General features: G+C 51.8%; 8 protein-coding genes across 8 annotated transcripts; 4 read left to right on the top strand and 4 right to left on the bottom strand.

Annotated features, from left to right (window-relative positions):
* Positions 1 to 810: 810 nt before the first annotated feature.
* P174DRAFT_154551 (uncharacterized protein) lies at positions 811 to 1,398 on the bottom strand. The gene has a single exon (XM_024821180.1). It carries the CDS (start codon positions 1,271 to 1,273, stop codon positions 953 to 955), a length of 321 nt encoding a protein of 106 aa, XP_024684764.1. The 5' UTR covers positions 1,274 to 1,398; the 3' UTR covers positions 811 to 952.
* On the top strand, positions 1,151 to 3,819 carry P174DRAFT_483428 (Zn(II)2Cys6 transcription factor; the record flags this gene model as incomplete). The annotated part of the gene is made up of 7 exons (XM_024830747.1): positions 1,151 to 1,672; positions 1,744 to 2,325; positions 2,391 to 2,551; positions 2,605 to 2,766; positions 2,826 to 3,176; positions 3,235 to 3,700; positions 3,724 to 3,819. The coding sequence occupies exons 1-7, from the start codon at positions 1,523 to 1,525 to the stop codon at positions 3,817 to 3,819; spliced, it is 1,968 nt and encodes a 655-aa protein (XP_024684765.1). The 5' UTR covers positions 1,151 to 1,522.
* A 1,181-nt stretch (positions 3,820 to 5,000) lies between these two features.
* On the top strand, positions 5,001 to 5,964 carry P174DRAFT_440760 (O-methyltransferase; the record flags this gene model as incomplete). The annotated part of the gene is made up of 3 exons (XM_024827130.1): positions 5,001 to 5,014; positions 5,114 to 5,607; positions 5,665 to 5,964. 3 exons carry the CDS (start codon positions 5,001 to 5,003, stop codon positions 5,871 to 5,873), a joined length of 717 nt encoding a protein of 238 aa, XP_024684766.1. The 3' UTR covers positions 5,874 to 5,964.
* P174DRAFT_511780 (putative MFS transporter) lies at positions 5,896 to 7,587 on the bottom strand (the record flags this gene model as incomplete). The annotated part of the gene is made up of 3 exons (XM_024831816.1): positions 5,896 to 6,547; positions 6,621 to 7,068; positions 7,098 to 7,587. 3 exons carry the CDS (start codon positions 7,585 to 7,587, stop codon positions 5,920 to 5,922), a joined length of 1,566 nt encoding a protein of 521 aa, XP_024684767.1. The 3' UTR covers positions 5,896 to 5,919.
* A 339-nt stretch (positions 7,588 to 7,926) lies between these two features.
* On the bottom strand, positions 7,927 to 8,897 carry P174DRAFT_511782 (S1 family peptidase; the record flags this gene model as incomplete). Its single annotated transcript, XM_024831817.1, has 2 exons — positions 7,927 to 8,763; positions 8,787 to 8,897. The coding sequence occupies 2 exons, from the start codon at positions 8,895 to 8,897 to the stop codon at positions 7,927 to 7,929; spliced, it is 948 nt and encodes a 315-aa protein (XP_024684768.1).
* Positions 8,898 to 9,095: 198 nt separating this feature from the next.
* Positions 9,096 to 10,920, bottom strand: P174DRAFT_511783 (cytochrome P450). The gene is made up of 3 exons (XM_024831818.1): positions 10,573 to 10,920; positions 10,086 to 10,523; positions 9,096 to 10,040 (listed from the first exon to the last, which is right to left on the bottom strand). Exons 1-3 carry the CDS (start codon positions 10,743 to 10,745, stop codon positions 9,125 to 9,127), a joined length of 1,527 nt encoding a protein of 508 aa, XP_024684769.1. The 5' UTR covers positions 10,746 to 10,920; the 3' UTR covers positions 9,096 to 9,124.
* An 896-nt stretch (positions 10,921 to 11,816) lies between these two features.
* On the top strand, positions 11,817 to 13,811 carry P174DRAFT_511784 (DUF3176 domain-containing protein; the record flags this gene model as incomplete). The annotated part of the gene is made up of 4 exons (XM_024831819.1): positions 11,817 to 12,354; positions 12,403 to 12,569; positions 12,627 to 12,719; positions 12,751 to 13,811. The coding sequence occupies exons 1-4, from the start codon at positions 11,837 to 11,839 to the stop codon at positions 13,809 to 13,811; spliced, it is 1,839 nt and encodes a 612-aa protein (XP_024684770.1). The 5' UTR covers positions 11,817 to 11,836.
* A 2,050-nt stretch (positions 13,812 to 15,861) lies between these two features.
* On the top strand, positions 15,862 to 18,846 carry P174DRAFT_420042 (uncharacterized protein; the record flags this gene model as incomplete). The annotated part of the gene is made up of 13 exons (XM_024824833.1): positions 15,862 to 16,073; positions 16,128 to 16,155; positions 16,265 to 16,438; positions 16,501 to 16,589; positions 16,659 to 16,798; positions 16,861 to 16,910; positions 16,975 to 17,102; positions 17,148 to 17,268; positions 17,315 to 17,432; positions 17,496 to 17,716; positions 17,935 to 18,184; positions 18,245 to 18,399; positions 18,454 to 18,846. The coding sequence occupies 13 exons, from the start codon at positions 15,862 to 15,864 to the stop codon at positions 18,844 to 18,846; spliced, it is 2,079 nt and encodes a 692-aa protein (XP_024684771.1).
* Between the last annotated feature and the right edge of the window lie 76 nt (positions 18,847 to 18,922).

Below are 18,922 nucleotides of genomic sequence, written 5' to 3' on the forward strand. Positions count from 1 at the left end.
ACGCTACGATATACGCGAACCGCTATTCCTAAGGTAGAACGAGTAGTAGGTCCTTATCTAACACATCTACAAGGGTATGCATGACATTGGGGTCTTAGAGTGGCGGAAATAAATTCCTTGAGGCATTGATGTGTCACAGTCATTCACAGTTAGTTAACCGAGGTAGCAGCGTAGAGAGTCATCCTGGACAAATCAAGTAGGAGGAGCCGACTAACCTTCTGATTGACCGAAAAGGATGATCATTAAGCTAGTAATAGCCGTGTGAGCAAGGGGCCAGTCGCCATTGCGCGTAAGAGAAGCACTCGCATTAACTATTGCTCAATCAGGAGGAGACAGTATCAGGAGTATTACTTTACGTATTTACTGCCAGGCCAGGTGGGATCCACATAATCCAGAGTACTATAGACACAATGCCACGGCCTCGGATTTTGATCAAAAAGGCCCCACAGTTCTTTGAGATATGTACCGACGGTTTGGGTTTGGAATGGATCACGTCAGTCGATCATGGTCATCAGCAAAGTTCAAGACTGCCGGATCCTGTAGATCGGTGGCAACTGCCACAGCTAGGTAGACAGTTGGTGGTTGGAAAGTATAAGAAAGAGAACTAGCAGACAGCTATTCTATCAAACGGTATGCCATCCAGAACTGCCACCCTCCCGTATACCTTTGTTGGCATTATGTAGAGGTAGATAGCCCGTGACTCCTCGGTAGTTATCCGTAATGCCGTCCATTATCCATTTTCGGCCTCAACACAAGGTTTAAATAGTCTGTTATAGGCTTCTACGAGTAACCTCCTCGAAAGTTCTATCTAACTTCTAACTTGCAACTGTAAGGGCAAATCTGTGGAGACTCGGAATAATCCAGACTACGGAGTCCTAAAACACCAGTGGCTGGGAATAATTTCCAGCTGTCCCCAGTCAGTGCGGATGAGCAGAAACCAGAAAAGACTGTCTCATTTCCTTTCCCGGCTAGACTCGTGTTCCTCAGCTTCGACCGGGCAAAACAGGGACCAATCAGACCTCATCAAAACAGCCCAGCTGAGCCGGAAAGCCGAGCTCTGCCCGAAGAGCAACACCCGCAGAAGCAAACAAGCGCCCTGATTGTTGGAAATATATGCCGGGGAATCTGGAGCAGCTGATTGGATGTAACACATAAAGACTATACTGACTGGAGTCTGGAACACCCAAAACAACCAAAAATTAATATGATGCTCGTCTGAACCAGTCCAAGTGTCCCTGCTCCCAGTGCTCCATAGGTATCCATAGGTATCCATATTCTCCGATCGGACGAGTATGAATGCCCGGTGCCCTGGATATCAGGGGCGCCGGGATGTCCTTGTGCCGTTTCATTGGCTCTCGAGGACGCATGTTTGATGTCAGATCCAAAGACATGAGGGCATACCCAACTTTCCTATAAAACCCCCCCCAGAAGTACCCTCTTCTCCCCTCCCCCGGAACGCCGGCCGTTTTGCCATTCTCTCGACCGGTTCTCTTACCTGGCCCCTTCTTTTGACGCGAGATTCATGTCCGACTCGCATTATCAGTCATCCTCTCGTCCTCTCGCCCCTGCGCCAGGTCGCCTTCTGAAACGGAATGCGTCATCCGAAGAGTTGCTGCCCGCGCGAAAGCACAAAACCACCGCTTGCAAGGCGTGTAAACGAAAAAAGTTAAAAGTCGGTTGCCTTCCCCCTTTCGCATACTCACTTATTCCCCAGGTGGAAATTCCCAGGCTCACCCGTAACAGTGTCGTGGAGATCCTCCATGTCAGCATTGCGTCAGCCATGGCATCAAATGCGAAGTTGACGCAATGTCCGATATGCGCCGGAAAAATGCCATGGACCGTAAAGTGGCGAAGCTGGAGAAAGTAGCCGACACCTTGACTCGGCTGGTCAACGCTCTCCGTGACAGCGAGAGTAGACGCGTTTCGCAACTGTTGAATCTAATCCGAAGTAATGCCTCGTTCGACGAACTCCAGCTATTCCTCGAGCAGCAGTTTTCCCACTATGAGTTGGAGTCGACGCCTGAGTTACGCGAGATGCAAAGCCAACTCTCGCAAACGACAGACATTGCGCCCCTGGGATGGCGCTACCTACGGGTCAATCGGCTGGCCGACGACCCTGTGTACAAGGTCCCCGCGAAGCCGTGGACGGCGGTGACGGACGACAGCGAGCTGGTGTCGCATCTGGTCTCGCTTTGGTTAACATGGACGTATCCCTGGTTTAACTGGCTGGATGCCGACTGTTTGATCAAGCATATGCAGGAAGGAAAGCTGAATTCCCGGTTCTGCTCACCTTTCCTGGTCAATGCCATTCTCGCGGAAGCATGTGTATGTGTTACTCGCACGGATGACGGTCATTTTTTTTTTTTTTCGTTTACTGATCCATGTATAAGTATTACTCCGACTACGAAGAAGTATTTACCGTTCCCGGCGACATGCTCACTCGAGGCGACCAATTCTTCGACGAGGCCCGTCGTCTGTTCGAGGCTGGAGAAGACGAAGGCGACTCTGCCAGCCTGCCCACTATCCAGGGGCTCATGATCCTATTCGTTCGGTAAAAGTCGCTCGTTGGATGCGAAAACATGACCCTCGCTGACATTTTATCAGAACATCGTTGATGGGCAAAGATCGAATGGGATGGGTCTATCTAGATCTGGCCGCCCGGGGAGCCCAGGAGTATGCTGCGTCTCACCCCCCTCACGCGATGGAAGACGCGGAAGAAAGAAGGGCGATTGACAGGACCCTTTGGGGCATTTTCAGCATGGCTTCGTATGCTTTACCGACCCTTGCCCCGGCCATTCAAGAAGGCTGACGGCTGACTTGTCTAGAACGGCGTCCGTATCTCTGATGAAGCATTTCGATATCCACCCTCCTCGGCAGTCCCCCGTTACTCGGATCATCCACCAACGGCATAAAGACGATGTCTGGCAACCGTACCCTCGCTCGACCGATGCTGGGGTTCCCAGCCATATCTCCTGCGTGTTCAACCGGTGGTGCGCGATCGCCTGCATCACTGTTGAGATTTCACGCGCGTTTTACCAAGAAGAGGACCGGATCCCTCGAGCCGAGATGCTCCCTTTCGTCAATGACATCTACCAGAAATTGCAGGACTGGTACGCAGACATGCCGGAGTGTCTTTTAGTTGAGAACGTCACCGTTCCTCACGCCCTTAGTATCCAGTAAGCCCCATCCCAACACTTGTGGATAGATTTAAACTCAACTAACTGACCACGCCAGCCTCTTCTACCACACGACGGTAATGCAAATCTTCGGCCTCCTCAAAGCCAACAACGAACACCTCGATCCCGAAACCATCCAGCGCGCCCGCAACATCTGCATCGAGAACGCCCTTCGCATCGCCCATCTCATCGGCATCCACCGCGACAAATGGGGCATCGGCCGCATGGCCCCCTCCACCATCCAGTGGCTCAGCATCGGCATGTTCACCCTCCTCGAGGCGCTGGACTCGCCCGACGCTCGCAACCGCGCCGCCTTCATCGAGCTGTGCATCGTCGCGCGGGCGTTTACGCGCCGCTTCCCGCTGGCCAAGGGCATCCTGCGCATGATCCAACTCTCGGCGAACCAGATGCAGGTCGTCCTGCCTGCCGAGACGGATGCTCTGTTTACGGACTTTGAGACGCGCAGCTGGGAGGGTAAGGATCGGCATACCTTTAGTACGTTCTACCCGAACTTTGTGACGGCGGTGCGGCAGGGGCCGCGCGCGAGGGGGACGTGTCGATGGATCGGTTCTTGGAAAAGTGGGATAGTTTGGCGATCTCGGACTGTAAGGATGAGACGCCGCCGGAAAAAGATGGCCCATGATTAGATAGATACCCTTAGAGTAATGCTCGTGACGAATATGCATGTTTTGACGGCAAACTGCCGTCCTCTCTACATATAACTAGATGATACTAGACAAATACATTAACGGACGGATCACCTCCTTGCGAAACCCACTGCAACTCTCCGCGTCAGACGATGTAAAGATACCGCATTGGATTGTATTCTTGATCACCGTTCTCTAATGGCCCGAACAATCACCACGTCGTCCTCTTCAAATACAAACATTCCACCACATGGAGCAAATTCGAGAGACATTCCTGAGGTCTTCCCCCCACTGCTGCTTTTGGTCTCGGTGCACATCCCAAATCTACCATCACAGGAAGTCATGGTAGACAATATCGTTGTCCGCACGATTCTCTTGGACGGAGGAGGGCAGACGATGTTGCCTGGGAAGTCGGCATGCGTAGATCAATTAGGGAGGAGCTGCATAAAAGCTTTAGAAGTAATGAGAGAGCTGGCATATTGAATAAAGCAGTCATCGCGATGTCATGAACAGTGGCTACCATCCATCATACACATGTCATCATGACCACCCAGCCATAATAAATAGTTTCAATCCTCATCTCATCAGCTTAGCAACCTTCAACACCTTCAAAAATGAACCTCATCAAGCTGCTCGCCTCGTTTGCCCTGGTGCCGTTGGCCGCCAGCCTCTCCCCGGATGCACTTACCATCGGCTTGAGCCATCACAGACATCACGACGGGGGTCATCATGGAGGAGGCAGGCACCATGGCTGCCCGGATGATCCGCAAGAGTGTAATCATCATGTTTGTGCCTGCCATAATCGTATACTATCGTGGAGATGAGGCTGATGAGTGTAGTGCCAGCAACGGCGGTTCGATCGCGGAGTGTGCATTGCGCCTAAGAAGACTAAGGGCAGGGGGACTTATTGCTCGTGTGTTGATGATCGATTGTGGTGATTTGATCTATTTGGATTGCCGCTGAAGAAGAGGTGGAAATCTGGGATCATCCTGCCAGTATGGTATCGATTCAAGGCACTGCTCCAGATTAAACGAGATTAGCCGCATCAATTTGTCTCTTCTATTCCTTTGATTGCAGTAGCGGTCTATGAATACGAGAGCACGTAGCAACAAAATGTGGAGGCCGTCTTTACTCTTCGTATCCCCCGTTGCATCCTCCTTGCATTAGCCTATCCACAATGACTCACTCGAAGTCACTTCCCTCTATAAATACCAATCCATCAGATAACTTTTATCAATCTCATCACTCCATACCACTATCACTCCATTTCCACCGCTGAAATAACATCAGATCAATCAATCAAAATGTCAAACCCCCTCCAATCCCACCCCCTCACATCGTCTCCCTCCTAAACCGCCTCCACGCGGAATCAACCACCCAGGAATCCTCCCTCCCGCGAGCAACCTACACCACCCCGTCCACAGACACCTTCCACACCCTCATGCGCGACAAATTCATCGCCCTCGAGCAAGACAAGTGCCACTTCCTCTACCAGCTCGCCCGAGCCCTCAACGCCACCTCCATCGTCGAAGCGGGTACCTCGTACGGCGTGAGTACCATCTACCTTGCTCTCGCGGTAACGGATAATCTCGCTGCGTCTGCGGCACCCGGTAAAGGGACTCTCATCGCGACTGAATATGAGCCGGCCAAGGCAGAGCAGGCGCGCAGGCATTGGGCTGAGTGTGGGGAGGCAGTCAGTAGTGTGATTGACCTCCGTGAGGGTGATCTGCGGGAGACTCTGAAGACGAATCTCCCTGAGCGGGTTGATATGCTTCTGCTCGATAGTAAGTTTAAGTCTTTTGACCTAGGTGAACAAAGTGGCTGTGAGCTGATTGATGTAGTCTGGACGCCGATGGCGCTGCCCACGCTGAAGCTGGTCCAGCCGAAACTGAGGTATGGCGCGGTCGTGGTGGCGGATAACACGCTCAGCTCGGCGGAGGGATACAAAGACCTGCTGGAGTATGTGCGTGCCCCTGGGAGCGGGTTTAGTACTTTGACGTTGCCGTACAAGGGGGGTCTGGAGATGAGTGTCTACCTCCCTCAGCAGTAGCTTAATCTTCTTTTCTTGTCTGCAGTATAGTATATAAGGGCAAAGTTTATAAAACATATCTGAAGAACGGATTCTCCTTATCCGTCAAATCATTAAACGCCATCTTATCCCGCTGGCTCTCGTCCAGATCCATCCCCTCCCTCCGCCGATTCTCCCTCCACAGAACCACGTACAGCGCTCCCGCCGCCACAATCGTAACGCAGTAGCAGATGATCAACCCCGTCCAGAGCTCCGGGTAATGTTGCCGAACAGTCTGCGTCTTGACAAGCTGCGGCCCGATAATATTGCCAACGGTATACGCCACAAACACCGTCGCCGCCATGACGGTCTTCTTCGTCGCGCCCGCGACATTGCTCGCCCCCAGCGTGATGATCAGACTGACCACCGGCCCGAAGAACCCCGTCAGCGCGTACCCGACGACCGGCGCCGCGGGCTGGTACCCCCACGTGGACTTCCAGATGAGCGCGCACCCCGCGAGGACGGGGAGACAGCAGGCGATCAACATGGGGATGCGGGTGTTCGGGATGCGCGAAGCGATGTACCCGCACAACGGGATGAAAATGACGCAGATGCCGCCGACGGGGAATTGAAATAGAATCGAGTCAAGCGTGTCGTAGCCGAAGGTTGAGACGATGAGGGGGCCGAAGCCGGAGATTGCGCCGTTGATCGTGTATCTGACTTTATTATCAGCTGTTGCCATTTGGCAGTAAGAGGGGGGGAAATGGGGGAAGGGGGGTTTGGGCTTACGCAGCAGCCATCATAATGGCAATCAGGTACATCTTAACATCAAGCGCAGCCTCCTTGATCTGCGACAGCTTGATCTTCTGACAGCGCACGCCCGTTTGACCCCTGCGGAGGCGCTCGACGGCGACGACGCGTTCTTCCTGTGTAAGAAACCAGGCTGAGACAGGCGAGTTGGGCATCGCGCAGCACCAGATCCCGAAGAGGAAGGTCAGTACGCCGGCGAAGATGTAGATGTACTGCCAGCGCTTCAGCGAGCCGGAGGTGATCTGCCCGAAGCCGTAGTTCATTGCGCCGCCGATAATGGTGAACCATCCTGTGCCGGAGAACCACCATGCCTGGCGCAGGGACTGCTCTTTTTGCGTGTAGTAGCCGCTGACGATGGTCATGAAGCCGGTGGGGACCACGCTTTCCACGAAGCCTGCATTTTTTGTCAGACCGACCCCTGTTACCCCTGGTTTGGCAAAAAGGATTGGACTTTACCTAGGAAGAAGCGCTGGACAAACAACCCCTGCCAGGTCGTTACCCCCGCGGTAGCAGCACAGGTGACAGCCCACAGCATAACGATCGGCCCAAAGACATGCTGGATTTTGAAGCGCTGCACGAAAAAGGTCATCGGGTAGAGACCGGCCAGCATGCCGAAATAGAAAATCGAGGTCGCCCAGCTCAGCCGGGACGTGTCTTTTGACGGCGGCGTCGTGCTGTGGTCGATGACCACCAGGTGCAGGTCGGTGGTCATGCCGAACAGCGTCGCGCTGCCGAGAATCGCCTTGTCCCAGTAGACCAGTCCGTACCCGATTAGCATGGCCGGCATGAAGAAGAGGTCGATCTTGCGCAGGACGCGCTTCTCGACCTCTGGATCGATTTCCATTGCCACATCGCTGACGACCGCCAGTGCGGCATCCTTGTCGAATAGCTCGCCCTCGGCGCGAAGCCGTTCAGGGTCGCCTGTTGCGTTCGGAACTTGAATCATTTGCCTGTCGGTTGGGTTGAAACAGGACGACAAATGACTGGAGAAAAAAAATGAAAAAGTGTATGTCCGGGGTTATGAGCTCCGAATGCACGGACTGCAGACATGAATTGGTCAAGTTATATCGAGTTAGACTGAACTGTCCGCGGGCAACTTTATTTGATATTTTTACTTCATCTGATTGGTCCCACGGGAACAGATGGGCCCCTCGGTGAAAACGTTGGGATGGTGGAGTTTGGCCCGGCTTGGTCCTATACTCCTATATTTCCCGATGCAAGTACGGCAGTGAATACAAGGCGTCTATAGCATCAATTATGTATGCCATGTGCAAGTAAAAGATGATCAATCAATTACAATCACCTCTCTTTCCTCCCCATCACCCTGGTCCTCAGCCCAACCCCCAGGAAACCTCTCTTTGAGAAACCCCCTAACCGCAACAATCGGCACCCCATGCCTCATAGCCGTAGTCTCATCCCACGATGAATGCAACCCCAGTAACACACCATCAGTCCGCCGCAACAAAGGCGCCCCAGAATGACCCCAGTACGTCCACGCATCGTGCCTCAGCGCCCCAATCTCCTCGTTATCATGCGGGTCCGCACCGGGCATCAACCCGCGCAACCGACCTTCAGAAATCTCAATAAGACCGTAGGCTGTTTTTCGCGGGGCGGATGATTCTAGATCATCAGAGCCTGGCTGCCCGATGCAGAGGATCTTGGAGCTGAGAGAAGCTGATGGTGGTGCTAGTGGCACACACGCGAAGCTTGGGATTGAATTCTGGGAGGCAGCCGGGAGCAGGCGCTCAAGTGCAGTGATTCTGGCCAGTGCAAGGTCCCGCCCCGCGTCCCAGGCTACACACTCGACGAACACTGCTTCGCCCGTGAAAAAGAGGAGCCATTTCCGGCTGTGGGAGCGCCACTCGGCCTCGGACTCGCCGAAGCAATGCGCGCAGGTGAGGAGCCAGCCATCTGGGTGGATGCATACTGCTGTGCCTGCTTCGTGCTGTGCAAAGATGAGGGTTGAGGAGAGGGATTGCAAGGCGGGTGGACCGTAGTCTGCTGCGGTTGCTTTTGTGGCGGGTGCGGATGCGCGTAGGCGGGATTGTTTTTTGCGGAGGAGGGTTGTTTCTTTGGTGGTTAGGTGCGGGAGGCGGGTTAGGCCTGGGGGATGAGGGTGGTGCTTTGCTGTGGGTGATCTAAGACTGCTTGTGGTGGGATGAAGCGGACTGGTTGAGTTGGAGACTCGGTGTTGGTTTCGGGGATGTGTTCGGAATCTACACGACGCCTGCTTGATCGCCGAGTCTGGGGGGCCATCTCGTTGTCGGGTCCTATTGTACAGAGAGTCACTGGGATACCCTGCTACTGGATAATACATATCAATACTGGCTGGTGTGATATGAAGTGGATGAGAATTTCAGGAAGCAGCGGAAGGAAATTAGGCAGCATAAGATACGAGCGCTAGCCTCTTTTGGAACATATTCGATTGCAAGAATGATTCACGACTAGTAAGATGCTAGTTATCATGCTGAAGATATGAGTCACTACCCAATGATCAGTCCGTACTTCCCCTTGCCCTCTGTCACACGGAACGCCCATCTAGCCCCCTCATGCTCCTTTCTAGCCGTAGCAACCACCTTGAATTCTTCCGCTGGAGGCCGTGTCGAAGACGTAACGGCTGACTTATTGGTCCTGGGCTCTTTCCACACGCCGCCGAGAGGGACAATGTCATATCGAAGCACAAGCATGGCAATCAGCGCCAGGATCTCCCCTGTGGCAAAGTGTCTGCCCGGACAAACGTGCGGAGAGGTCCCAAAAGACAGGAATCCGTTGGCTTTCTTGCGGCTGTCAGACTGGTTGACTTTCACAAATCGGCGAGGGTCGTATTCGCCCGCGTCGCTGCCCCAGATTGTCCGGTCGCGGTTGATGGCGTGTGCGGGCATCTGCAGGATTCCTCCCTTTTTCAGAAGATAACGGTCATCCAGGATAGTGTCCTCAAAGATAATCCGGATAGGAACGGTATTAGAACGTAGCCGCAGCGTCTCCTGGAAGGCCGACATCAGCAGAGGACACTTCTCCTTGATCTCGGCGAGATCAACGGTGTGCACGCCCTGCGCATCAATCTGGACTGCACGCTGAGCAACTTCATCCCGCACCGCCTCCAGCAGCTCCGGACGAGAGAAGATATCAAACATGAACCAGAACATCGCCGGAACTGTGTTCGATAAGGTTCCCAATGCAGCAGCCGCCTCCAGGCGGGCAATATCCTCAAGCGAGGCACCGCCTTTCTGCTGCGTCTCCCACCGAGCATACGTCAACTGCGACGAGTCGAGATGCCCACCAGCACGGTAGTAATCGAGAAACGCCGCGACGAGCCGCTGTCGTGCCTTCCATGCCTTGCGCGCTGTGACCTTCTGCACGACGTCCATCAGCAGCAGCGCGAGATTCTCCTCAAAGTCCCTAACCCAGTTAGCTTTTAGTCACAAACCCAGGCGGAAGACATACCAAAACGCATCCTGCAGCTCCTTCGACCGGTACGGATTCAGCGGCCCATACACCGCATCCGTACTGGAGACGGTGAGTGCCGAGCGACACCATCCGTGGAAATCAAACGGCGCCGCGGTGGGCAAGTCGTCGACGCTCCCAAGCAAGTACCCAACCACCTTCTCGTTCATCCCATCCAAGCCCGCGCCCTCGAGGGCCGGACGCATCGCGTTCACAACATCCCCGTGCAAGTTCTCGCCGCCGGGCCGCTTCTCGCTGAGGAGCTCAAACCCGCGTCCTTTGAGGCCGGTCACGCGCCGCGCCGCGCCGGTAATGGCGGGCTCAAAGGACATGGTGCGGTGATGGCGCCGGGCAGCAATGACTAGACTGGGGGTGGTGATGACATAGATTTTGGTGAAGAGCACGTCCATGGTGAAGGCTTCGAGGCCGTGCTTTGCGCTGTTCCTGTTAGATGGGGGCTTGTGGTTGGGGTGGACAGAGCATGTACCTCTGTAACGCGTAGTAGTCGATTCCATGCCGAATGAAGCCGATCATATGGCCGATGAACGGGATGCCGTTGTGGACTACAGGGGGTTCGCGCGGATCATGTCTGATGCGGAGAATGAGAGCAGATCCCGCGATGATGAGAAGGGTCACCACAACCAAGGACAGATTGTCCATGCTGAGTGTAGTTAAGTAATCAGGTGTAATGGATGATGCCCTTTGCGATTTGTAGATGGGAGAGTCGTCAATGGAGAGAGTTGTGTGTTGTCACTGACTCACTTGTGTGCTGTTGCTTGTTAGTGTTACTGGAATAAAATTATGCCCCAGATTGATTAGGTAAGCATGTACACTGCAGACAGTGCATATCCAATACCTTCAACAATAATGAATAGAATACCATTGATTCATGATATTGAGCTGTAAGTGAGTTGAAAGAAATAATCAAGTGCGTCTATGATCTAAAGTGAATTGTCTAGTTTTGATATGTAAAGCTCCTGGTTCTTCCTGCTGATATATATAATGATCAGCCTGCTTGAGTCGCTTGACTGGCTTCTGTCAGTTTTGGTTCATGTATGCTTAATCTTGTTTATCATGGAAGACTTAATGCGAATACCTACTGAAGGAATGACCTACATGAGCACTGCCTAGCCTAGCATGCTCATATCAATGAGACCTAGGTGACCTTACAAGGAAGGGGATGTGGTGTTAGGGAATCAGCCTCTCTCTATCAGTCTAGGGGGAGAGAAGGAAAGGACCTTTAAGCGAATCTGGAGCCATTCTGGCGCAAGTGCCTGTGTTTATTTTCTTCTCTTTACGGCGAAGGATTCAACGATTGGATGAAGTGGAATGAATCGGAAACTAAACCTTTAGCGCTGGGCTTCTGCCTTGGGAACCTGGGCGCGTTTCGTAACATTTGACTGGCCAGTATTGAATCAATCTGATTGATCTACCTATCAAAAACCATCTCTAGCCGGCTGCGCATAAGGCTAGATGGGGATGTGCACCCCTCTGCTTGGCGCATTTGCAGTATGTGGTTAGTCAATATTGAAACCTGCCTATCAAATGCCATCTCTAGCCCGCTGTGTACAAGGCTAGAGGGACGTGCAGCAGACCCTTGCAAAAGCACTGCCAACGTAGCAATAGTCCTTGACACTGGCTACCGTCCAGTGTACGTAGTGAGATTTTATTTATAAAGACAGCCGCCTCGGAGCTGGGAATGAATAGATCAGTTCTTCGTTACTCCAGGCAAGCGCATTGATCATCTAGAAATGCAACCACAAGAAGAACAATCATGGCAGCAAGTTCGTACACAATACGGGAGAAGATGGCCGTGTTCCAGTTTACGTTCAAACGACCAACTGGACGCGGATGCACAGCCACAGCAAAGTCCTGGGGCCGAAAATGCTTCCAGGCCGTCCCCTGCGGTGCAAGACGAGAAGGAACAACCTCCAAAGTCCGTAGAGAGCTTCGTCTCGGACTGGTATGTCTGGGAGGTGCTGGCAGTGCTGGTCTCAGCAGGCACACTGGTTGCTATGGTCGCCATGCTCATCCATTATGATCACAAGCCCCAGCCTGCCTGGAGACTGCTGTCGCTCAACTCGGTCATTTCCTGGTTGAGTACTATCTCCAAAGCCTGTGTTTTGTTCTCGATCAATGAATGCATCGGACAGCTGAAGTGGGTGTGGTTTGGACAAAGGCAGCAGCGCGTGGTGGATCTCCAGTCGTTTGACACGGCCAGTCGCGGCTTCTACGGGAGCGCCGTGCTCATTTGGATACTAAAAGCCAGGCAAGCAGAACTCACAAGACTGCGATAAACCCTTTCTAACGGTTGCAGACACATTGCCGTCTGGGGTAGCCTGGCTATCATCCTGGCACTTGCCTTCGATCCCTTTGTCCAGAATCTAATCCATTACTACCCGAACTTGGTGGTGGATCCCTCTCAAACGGCCTTTCTGCCAAACAGCACCAGATACGACACTGTCGGCTTGCCTGGTCGTGGTGGTGAGACAATCGGTCCCTTGGATTTTGTCAAATATTCAGAGCTGACAGGATACACAGCTAGCAGAGTCGATGCCGTACTCAAAGCAAATGTGTACAGCTCGCTCTTCAATGCGGATCAGAGCAAGCCATGGGCCATTCCGCAGTACCTCTGTAGCTCAAAGTAACTGCACCTGGGACCCAGTGGCATCGTTGGGAGCTCGTGCGGTCTGCGCCAATGTTACTGACCATCTCGTTCCCTCATGCCACAATGCCACATATGGTCCTCGCGGATTAGTGAACTGCTCATTAACGCTTGCAAATAGCAGCACAACAATATGGTTTGTTCCGAACACAGCGAAGCGTCGTCCACTCGCAGTAAACCCGGCCGTAACTTCCGCTCTGGAGCCTCTGGTATACAAAAATGCCACACTGAGTCCAATCCAGTTCATCGCAGCGAGAGGTATCACAAGCGAACGAGGAGGAACAATACCGAATATTGACCTCAACACTAAATGGGAAGCAATCGAGTGTTCCATTGAGCCAGTAGTCCAGAGCATCCGGGCTCGCGTTGAGAACAATATCTACAGCGAGGATGTTCTCGCTACCTGGGTACAAAGCAATCTCACGGAACTCCGGCGCACTTGCAAGCCCAACTGGGGCCCAGAGTTGGGAGCCTTCCCGACCCAGAACTTTTCGCTGCATGTCACAGCCCTCTCCGCAATCGACTACTTTTTTAAAACTATCTTCGACGGCAGTTTTGAGGAAGACGCCTTCGCAGCCTATTACGCGCCTTCCCAAAAGAGTTATGCAGGATCGGATGTCATTGAGGCCCTGGCAACGGGCAACGTCAGCGGCTGCAGCCCCGACGCCGTAGACAAGTTCAACTGCAGCATGCACAATGTGGCAGCTGCCATCTCGAAGAGTTTCCGTGATTCGGCGTACATCAGTGCGGGCTCGGATCCCGGCAAGGCACAAATGGCTGCTGGACGCGTCATGAGAAGCATGACCTATGTCGCTGTTCAATGGCAGTGGATTGTCTTGCCTGTTCTGGTGTGGTTGCTTGGAGTTGTAACGCTGGTGGGTACAGTATGGAAGACATGGAGGAACGGGGCTCCCAAGTGGAGGAATGACCCTTTGCCTTTGCTGTTTCTGTACCGCGAAGAGAAGAATGACGGAGTCTCAGACAGGGATATCAAGCAAAGGGCGGACAATTTGAAGGTCAAAATGTACGAGAGCGGTCAAAAGAGGCATTTGGGGAGTTGACATACGCTTACTAGAGTTGCTCATTATCACGAACTGTAAGTCGGCAGCGGTGAAGGAAAGAGAGCCGGAAGGTCTGTACGGTCCCACTCAGTCACCACGAGGATCGAGTCACTGGCTTTGACCAGGTCATCCGGGTGTGCTCTTGTAGCCCGTAGAGCAAGGCCCACCGCACTCGATATAATTTGCTAACCCTAAATATCCACTTATATGTCGTGTGCACCACAGGCTGTATGCTTCTTCATCTTCATTTTTCCCGATTACATAGCCAAGATGGCTATATTGACCGTGGAGTCGATAGCTGAAAGGAATATGAGCGGGCAAATATTCCCCCTCAGGAAGCTGAAGAATGCTTGTTTGACTGAGTTCCAAGAAGCTAAGGCGTACAGGCGGCAACGTGCTTTGTATCCTTGTAACTGCAACTTCTACGCTCATTTGACTGCGAAAAATTCCCTGGCAGCTGGGTGAGGAGCATCAAGGTGTGGCAGCAATATGGTGAATAGCTAAGCCTCTTGTAAGCAGTGTGAAGGTTGACTGCTTCAGGGGGTTCCTAGCCAGCGAGGTATCATCAACTAGGCTATAAGGCACTGCTATAATTATAGTGTTTTAATAACATAGAGGTTTACTAAGAAAAATATATATATATTAAACAATTAGAATAAACTACTTAGCTTCCTCTAAGCTGTTCAGTTTCCCCTACTCCTATTCTGTGTGTGCAGAGTTTGGACAAACTATTATCTAGGTGAGGGGGCCGGCCCCTGGAGGAGGTACGTCGGCGGCTCGCCACGTGACAGTTTTCAGGGTCAAGAAGGGTTTGCCTGAGAGGATACGAATCGGCTCAATAAACCATCTGACCGCGACAGTGTTGGAGCCGAGCGCTGGAAGCTGGTGGATGTGATGCGCTGATCCGGCCACAACGGTGGGAGACACTCCATGGCTACGGGGGCCACGATGCACGAACCTCGACTCTCACGAGTACCATTAGAAGGGCTAGCATATTACCTACGATACTCAGGTTTTGCTGATCAACGTATCGAACCGCTCTTCCACAGAAGATGTTCTGTATAAGCCAACCTATCGGGTTTGAGTCCGCACTAGTCCTTGCTATCAGTATGTTGTGTTGCTGGCTAGCCTTCAGACCACTTACAGATGCAGGGGCACGCGCACTGATCCTGGCCCGGGCTGCATTGGCTTATTAACTTTCAGGCGGCGTTTACTCATTGCCTGGCCAGCCTATCGATGTACATCTGGGCGGTCATTGCCTTGCATTATGGATGCCTAGGGCGCTGAACGAATCTGTTCGTGGAGCTACGCAATCACACAAGTTGAATGGTGGCTAGCCATTGATACGTGTATCCTATGAGTCAAAAATGCCGCTCTCCACTTCAATGCATTGACTGTCCCATGTAGGGCCTGATCGATCAGTATGACGAACCATCAGGATTTACTTCGGAGTACCTAGGTAGGTTCCCCCTGTTCTCCCTTTACTATGGGAACGGCTAGTTCGAACACACCTCAAGCGGCACCGCGCATCAACATTTTATTAGACTTGTCCGCGGTTTATGGTGTGTTACACACAAACGAAGGGGATGCGAACCGAACGAGGGCAGGATCAGATGTTCAAGTTTGAAAATAAGACTACTCCGGACTTTGGTAACTCAGCAGATGCTGAAACCCATCCCATGCATGACCCTTGACACTAATGCACTAACTGACTTTCCGATGAATTGGTTTAATAGACAGTACATGATTCTCCTCACTCTGGTGGTCCTAGCCGCTTGATAGACCGCATTAAACACGTCACACCGACATAGTTGCCCAACTTGCCCTCTAATCATCCCAGCACATTTCCTAGATGTCGCTGAGGTGGCATTGTTCTCTGAATAGGCAGGGGAATATAAAGGAATGGATGCTCAGCGACCCGCAGGTCATCAAGTGAACCACATGGTGGACCGTCTGAGATTAGTATTTTGATCGAGGGACCTATTTCCGAAAGCCATATCCGACTTTGCCACATATCAGCGCACCTTCTAGTTCGCATAACGTGTTCACCATGTCGGAATCGGGCGAGAACAAGAAGACTGACCCGGATGACAATAAGGACAGCTCATCAGAAGACAATACAAAAAGCGTGCTGTTCATCAAAGTCGACGGTGGTAAAGAGAAGGAGCCAATTTTTATGTTCAAGCTCCCAAAGGAACTTGCAAATGGGACACTGGCTGAGCTCCAATCCGCGATCAGCACCAGCCCCGAATTCAAAGAATAGTCCGTCCTTTCCTTTTGTGGAGTTGTGACACGTTCAACTGATGATTTACTTAGCTCGAAACTGCCCTTTGCCACCGCGAGGGTGCTGTTTGCGACAAGACTTGGAAGGTCGAGGAATATCTGAAAGCAGTGAATGTATGTTCCAGTCCTGTCATGTGACAGTATGAATCTCATTGACATTTTGCAAACAGAGTGTTAATTCGGAAGAAAATGGCGGTTCAAAGACGGAGAATAAGGATGGCACTGGAGCTTCCATGGGGGGCAACACCAAGTCAGCCTTGAAAGCTTACCTGAAGGGGCAGACAGCGTGGTATCAGAGGAAGGTCCAGGACAATATTATCCCAAGCAATGACCTCGAGCTGCCTGTAAGCGGGATCAGAAAACTGCATTACAACCAGAGAGTTAGCGTGTACCTAACCACCTCCAGGAAATTCCAGAGCCTCTCCCAGCCCCGGAGTCCAAGCTTCTGACAACAGGGATAAACAAGGCTGACTGGAAGGTTGAAGGAACCACCACGTATGGTACACTTTCGTGTGGTGTCTTTGGCTTCCAGTGGACATTCAGCTGACAGGAATACACACACAGAAACCCACAGCAGCTGGATGAGACGGCATGGAAGATAGTGACCATTAACAACGCACTATGCTATGGTCTTTGCGTCGTTCGTCAGCCTGTAGGCAACGGCAAAAGCACGCCTGTTGGCTTGATTCGGGCTCCCTACCCAGGTGAGCATGCTCCCATTCTGGGATATGCGCTGAGCCGGGTGATTGCTAAATTTTTCACATAGCGTTCCGTTTGAAAGAACGACGGTTATTTGATGACGCGGAAAAAAATGAGGTAATATTGGTAAATCTGAGCTGACTTTACTGAACTGACACTAAAGGCTCTTGCTCGCACGTAGGCCAAGGTCCGCATCCCAGATTTCATTGTCGACGATCATTCATACGTTTCTATCTACGAGACGAAGACCCAGTTTCAATCCTCTCTTTCAAAGTCAGCCATAACCACAGGCGACATCTCGTTATCGCTGTCAGTAATTCCCCTGTCCCTTAGAACTTCTCTAACCCATGTCAGTGGGCTACCTCTACCTGGCGGCGTAGGAGTTGGGTTCAGTGGAGGACGAAAGACTTCTGAAACAGACCAGAGCCACTCGGATGAGTCGCACGAAATGAGCTTGATGAATATATCATATAACGTTTGTGATGCCCATTCTTTTCTTCTACTATCCCTGACTCGACTAGTTTCCGCGTGTCACGCTCCGGTTAGATGAGTATAGCCTCGAGGTGACAGAAGAGTGTCATCAGGAGCTAAAGAAGGCCGTTGAAGATAAAAAGGCGGATAGATTTTTTGAAAAATTTGGTTAGGAATTACGACCGATATCCAATCGAAGTTATACGGTCAACCAGGATTAACTTGTTGCAGGTGAATACTTCAGCACCCAGCTTCAGTTGGGCGGGAGACTCTGGGCGTCAGAGGAATTTGACGCACAGAGTTCTTCCAGTGCAAGAGATGTCAAGAATTCCTTGAAGTGGCAGGGTGCACTCTCTTTGAAGGTTGCTTCTGATGGTCCCGGAGGCACGCTGGGCGGCGGCTCCGGAAGTGGTAGAGAGATTCCAACACCAAGTCCGACAGTCGCCTTGACAGTACCCTACAATGGCAAGCAAACGGGGGCAATACCCTGTTGTGCAATAAGTTAGTCCTTTCCCTAAGAGCTTCTCGCCATGGTTCCATATGTATACGAATCCTCTCGAAGTCCCCCCGTGTGGTGTCCAACAGTGGGTGATTTTCGTAACTGGAGAATCATTGATGTGAGAACTCTAAATCGTACCCCTTGGACTATTGGAACTGACAGATCTCGCAGAGAGCCGGAAATCTCCACATTTTGCATCTCCTTTGCAAATTTGAGGAGCCATCCGGAATAAAGAACGAGGTCAAACAGCTTCTCACCCCAGCTGTTAAGGATCCTCTTCCTCCGACCGGACCAATCAAACACCCCGTATTGAATCAGCGGCAGGGTAGAATGTTTTACCTTAAACGATTACCGCTGGGTGATTGGCCTTGGAACAAGTATCTTATGGCGTATCAAAGAGAGGCGGCGCTGTGGAAGCTAGGTGAGATGGTCCAGGGCTTTATGGGGGAAAAGCTTAATACTGACATTTTATTCTGTAAAGACGACATCCTTAAGCTGGAAAAGACGTCAAAACAGCTTCCGAATGAGTGTGGAACGGTCACTCTCAACTGTGGAACCGGCGGGGATGATTTTGATTGCCATCAATATGGCTGCTACCTTGAATTCCAGACTCTGAATAGAAACGGAGTAGCCAAGGTATGTTAGTTGGTAATTTACAGCTTGGTGCTTACTTACTGAAACGTTAATTAGATCATGTATGGCCAACCATATCTCCTTAGAAATCCGTCATCAGAGCTGTACTTCACCATGATGTCGTTCGAAAAAGAAAGCACCGACACGCCGGCTAAGGAAAAGAAACCTGATACACTGCGTGATACATTCCCTGTTGCAACACCTTACGTTCCAACCGATGGGTACTGGTTCCTTCGCGGGCGTGATGGTACCGACATAGGACCAGTTAAATCACACGACCAAGTCACCCTTCGATGGCGTAAATTGGAAGATGGCAATTGGAACCCAGAGAGCAATGCTTGGATTCTGAATGTGTTTTATGAATCTAAGTGGAGCGGGTTACTTAGGAGCCATGTGACACCGACTACGCTCCAGGAAGTGTATTTCGACGTGCTGTACAAGGATGATTAGGAGAAAATTGTCAAGCTGGATGAGACATGGATCGGGATACAGATTATCAGTACGACGCCTGATAGCGAATGAGTTG

This window comes from Aspergillus novofumigatus (assembly GCF_002847465.1).
Source record: "Aspergillus novofumigatus IBT 16806 chromosome Unknown P174scaffold_3, whole genome shotgun sequence".
In the NCBI taxonomy this organism is placed as follows: Eukaryota; Fungi; Ascomycota; class Eurotiomycetes; order Eurotiales; family Aspergillaceae; genus Aspergillus; species Aspergillus novofumigatus.

Bases quoted from the DNA above. Each gene is read 5' to 3' on its own strand.
- P174DRAFT_154551 (XM_024821180.1), bottom strand. From the start codon at position 1,273: ATGGATACCTATGGATACCTATGGAGCACTGGGAGCAGGGACACTTGG.
- P174DRAFT_511783 (XM_024831818.1), bottom strand. From the start codon at position 10,745: ATGGACAATCTGTCCTTGGTTGTGGTGACCCTTCTCATCATCGCGGGA. The intron at 10,524-10,572 runs GTACATGCTCTG...TAACAGGAACAG, and splicing joins GACTACTACGCGTTACAGAG to CGCAAAGCACGGCCTCGAAG. The intron at 10,041-10,085 runs GTATGTCTTCCG...TAACTGGGTTAG, and splicing joins GAGCTGCAGGATGCGTTTTG to GGACTTTGAGGAGAATCTCG.